The following is a 3795-nucleotide window of genomic DNA, read 5'->3' as shown; positions in this document are numbered from 1 at the left end:
GAAAGAAATAAGAAGCTTTTGTCACAGGCCACAGAGAAAACTACAATACAAGGAGAACCTATAGCTTCAATAATAGTGCCCCACCCCCACCCCAGAATGACATTTCTGTAAATTTCATGGAACCAGACATCCCTCAAACCACACAGAGTTGTTCAGAGATGCATTGACTGGTCGCATTTTGGCCAGTACCAGAGAAGTACTGGTCACTGCAATGCTCAGTTTGCTGCAACAACAATATTTCTACCTCATAAATGATAAGATGAGCTGCTTGCTCCCAACCATCCCACTTTTCTTACCATGGCATGTGTGGTTCATTCTCCAAAAGTTTAAATAATGTTCGTTAAACTCTTTTGTGGAGCATTTGGTTCAAGAAATGTAAAATTATCTTTGAAAATAAGATTATTGTAATCTTACATTTTAATTATTTTATTTATAAGGATCATATTACATTTTATGAATCAAACGTCTAAGTAATGTACTAATATAGAAATTCATTCAATGATAAAAAGAAAACTATATTCTCTAAAAGATTGAGTCCAAGTAAATGCATTTATAGGACATATATTATTAATAAATTAATAAAATTCTAAAACAAATAACAATTTATTTATATATATAACCTACCACACGCTTAAATAAAAAAAAATGCAGAGTATGTATGATAAATGCAGATGGCAAGCACTTATGGGCTGACCTTACCTCTTTAATCCATGTGGTTGAATCAATTCAAAGGTTTGGGTAAATACATCATTTTCTCAACCTCTAGATATTGTTGAACCCTAAATCCACAACAAATTGCTTAAATTTCATTATTTATAGCCATTACAACCAAGCCCCTAGTTTGTGTTTAAACACAAATATGGGTTTAAACACTGGAAAACGAAGATACAGACAATTAGAATGATGAATGGAACATGAAACATAGAGGACAAATGAGATTACCAATACTATATACAAACTACCATTATGATTATTAAATCTCATTTTGGATCTGATGATTGGTTCTTGTGGGAAGCTAAAGCAAGGATGGAATTAGCAAGCTTGTTTATGGCATCGACCAGGCCATCGATGCCTTGTTTACTGATCTCTGTCTTGGATTCTTCGATCTTCAGTCTTCTTTCATGGAAGCCTAGGAGATCTCTGTGTCGTCTCTCCACTCTTTCTTCACTAGCCTGAATGGCTTCAGCTATAATTGAAGCGCTTTTGGAGATTGCGGCGGCGGCGGTGCCACCACTGGTGCCTTCACCATTACCTCTTCTTCTCTTTGCCGGTGAGCCTGAATACTCACTCGTATCAGAATCTGAGCTATACCATCACACAGGAACGTTGGTTTTATGTATAAGGTATGAAAAATAAGTCTAAAAAACATGCAATATATGCGACCAAGGGCAAGGGTAAGAGAAAGAGAGTACCTACCTACGGTGGGGAGTGGCTGAGCATATGAAATTGGAGGTGGTTGTAACGGTGGTGAAGGAGCCGGATGTGCTGTCGACGGCGGTTCTGATGGTGGAGGTAATAGAGTTGTGGCCGCTATAGGAACTTGAACTTCATGTTGCATAATAGCCATCGGTCTATCCATAACATAGGGTAAGTTGGGAATATTAGGATCTGACCCACCATTGCCGCCATCTCCACCAGCCGCCACCGTTTGAGCTCCTTTATTCTCCACCACCTCCTCTAAACGCTCGTATATCTGGCGCAACATGTTACTAGGCAAGTTGTTTCCTTTCCTTTCGTTCTTCTCCATCTCCCAATAAAATCCTCCTCCTTTACCATCAGCTGCCATTCTCCTCTGATACTCCCTCACTTTCTTGTAGTCCCGCATGAGATTATCCCACTTGTCGTTGCACTGGTTTTGGCTCCTCAAACACCCTTTTCTCCAGCAATAATCTTCCACCCATTTCCATCTCAGCTCCGTCGGTTTGCCCCTCCCTTCGCCGCCGACGTTGCTTCTCTTCATCCTCCTCTTGTAATCCATCTCCTTTGCCTCGATCAACACCATCGTTTCGTGGACGGTCCAGTTCCCTTTCCTGTATTCCCTCGTGACGACGTCGTTTCCGCCTTGATCCGCCATCATCATAATCAAGTGCATGTAATGGCAACCCAACAATCCTAAAAGAACATACAAAGCAAAGATGGGAAAGAAAAGGGAAGCAAAGGGGTCTAACAGTGTAGTCTGTCTGGCCGGGACCTGATTTGATGTTTGTGGTCAAATATCACAAAGATTTTCTATTTGAGGCGAAGGAATTGACTCCATAAACATCATTCCCAACACAAAAATGGATGATTAGAAAGATTATAAAAAGACCACGAGAGTTATGTGTTTGCTTAACACTTAACCATCTATACATGGTGTTCTTTTGCTGCACTTTAAAACTTGATCAAGTTCCTTAAAATCATAAAGAAAGAAAGAAAGAATCTCGAGAGTTTAAAGTTGAACTCTAAACCTACTTGGTCTCTCTCCCCAGAAAGTGAGGAAAAAGCTTAGCAAAATATGAGATTCTCAAAGAGAAAGAAGAAATGGAGAGAGGAAGAGTTATCAAGTGGACCATTATAACAAAATGCCAACCAAATCCATTCAACCTGACATATAACGAAGAAATTTTCAAAGAGAAAGAGATTTTGTTTTTCTTAAATATTTGTATCCTTTTTTAGAATAGATTATGTATGGACCTAAACATTATAGTTAAAGGCTAATTATATTTAGATCCTATCAAGTTAAGCTATTAAATAAGCTTATATCAATTTTATTTTATTTTTTTATTTATATATCTTGAATCTAATATGTATTATAAGAAAATCTAAATTTCTATAATTTTTTAATCGTATGAATTTAGAGATGATGACGGATGGTCGAAAATGTTTTTGGTCAATAAGACACTATAATAATAAAATTTGATCTTATTTTAAAATTATTTTTATTCGTTTTGAATCTGACTAAAAAATTTTAAATTTTATTTTAACTCAACTTAATCCGATTTAACATGATTTTTAAATTTTTACGTAATTATAAAAAAATAATACAATAATATCATAATTTTTACATACCCTCTAAGAATATCTTAAGATATACTCTGAATTTCTCGGCTGATCTGGAACTGCTCTCGACGATAATGCTCTATTACTGGTCACCTATGAACCTGCGTACGGAAACACATTTCGAACGCTGAGCTTACGAGCTTGATGCTACACTAATAATTGTAATATACTACATGCATTCACTAAATGAGTTGGCTAGTGACATAAGTATGAAAACATGTAAAATATTGATATGTGCTGTTGAAATAGGAATTATGATGTGGTTAAGAGTTTTGCATCTCAGAGCTCACACACTCCTCTAGCCTTTCTGAGATACCTTTGGGTATCTGGGATGAGATGCGGAACTGCATCGGAAACATACACCTGACCTGTAATACCCATAACCCGTATAATTATACATATACATATTATAGATGTCACCTGAATTTCTAAAACCATTTCCAATTCAAAAGTGATTTAAAATTTATTTTTTTAAAATAGTAAATGATATTATAAAAAATATCATATCATAGGAATTATGTTTCGTTATAACAAATTTAAAGCAAAAGATTTTTTTTCTTTTTTATGAATAGTACCACGAACAATGAGGGTATCGCTACACTGTAGCAGGGTATCGGTACCCCTGTAGCGTTCTAAAAATTTTTAACGTCAGTACTTTTCATCACTATTCACCGCTACAGTAATTTCAACAATATATATATATATAACTCATCACTATAAAATTTCCATTTTGTTTCCAAATTTGTTCAACAAAAC

The 3795-nt window shown here is 35.8% G+C and overlaps 1 protein-coding gene across 1 annotated transcript; it reads right to left on the bottom strand.

Moving 5' to 3' along the window:
- Nucleotides 1-955: 955 nt before the first annotated feature.
- LOC120169565 lies at nt 956-2131 on the bottom strand. Its single transcript, XM_039177683.1, has 2 exons — nt 1413-2131; nt 956-1305 (listed from the first exon to the last, which is right to left on the bottom strand). Exons 1-2 carry the CDS (start codon nt 2090-2092, stop codon nt 981-983), a joined length of 1005 nt encoding a protein of 334 aa, XP_039033614.1. The 5' UTR covers nt 2093-2131; the 3' UTR covers nt 956-980.
- Nucleotides 2132-3795: the final 1664 nt, after the last annotated feature.

This window comes from Hibiscus syriacus, unplaced genomic scaffold, assembly GCF_006381635.1.
Source record: "Hibiscus syriacus cultivar Baekdansim isolate YM2019G1 unplaced genomic scaffold, ASM638163v2 tig00111769_pilon, whole genome shotgun sequence".
Taxonomy (NCBI): Eukaryota; Viridiplantae; Streptophyta; class Magnoliopsida; order Malvales; family Malvaceae; genus Hibiscus; species Hibiscus syriacus.
The sequence above is the reverse complement of the archived record's forward strand: the minus strand, read 5'-3'. Positions and strand labels throughout refer to the sequence as shown.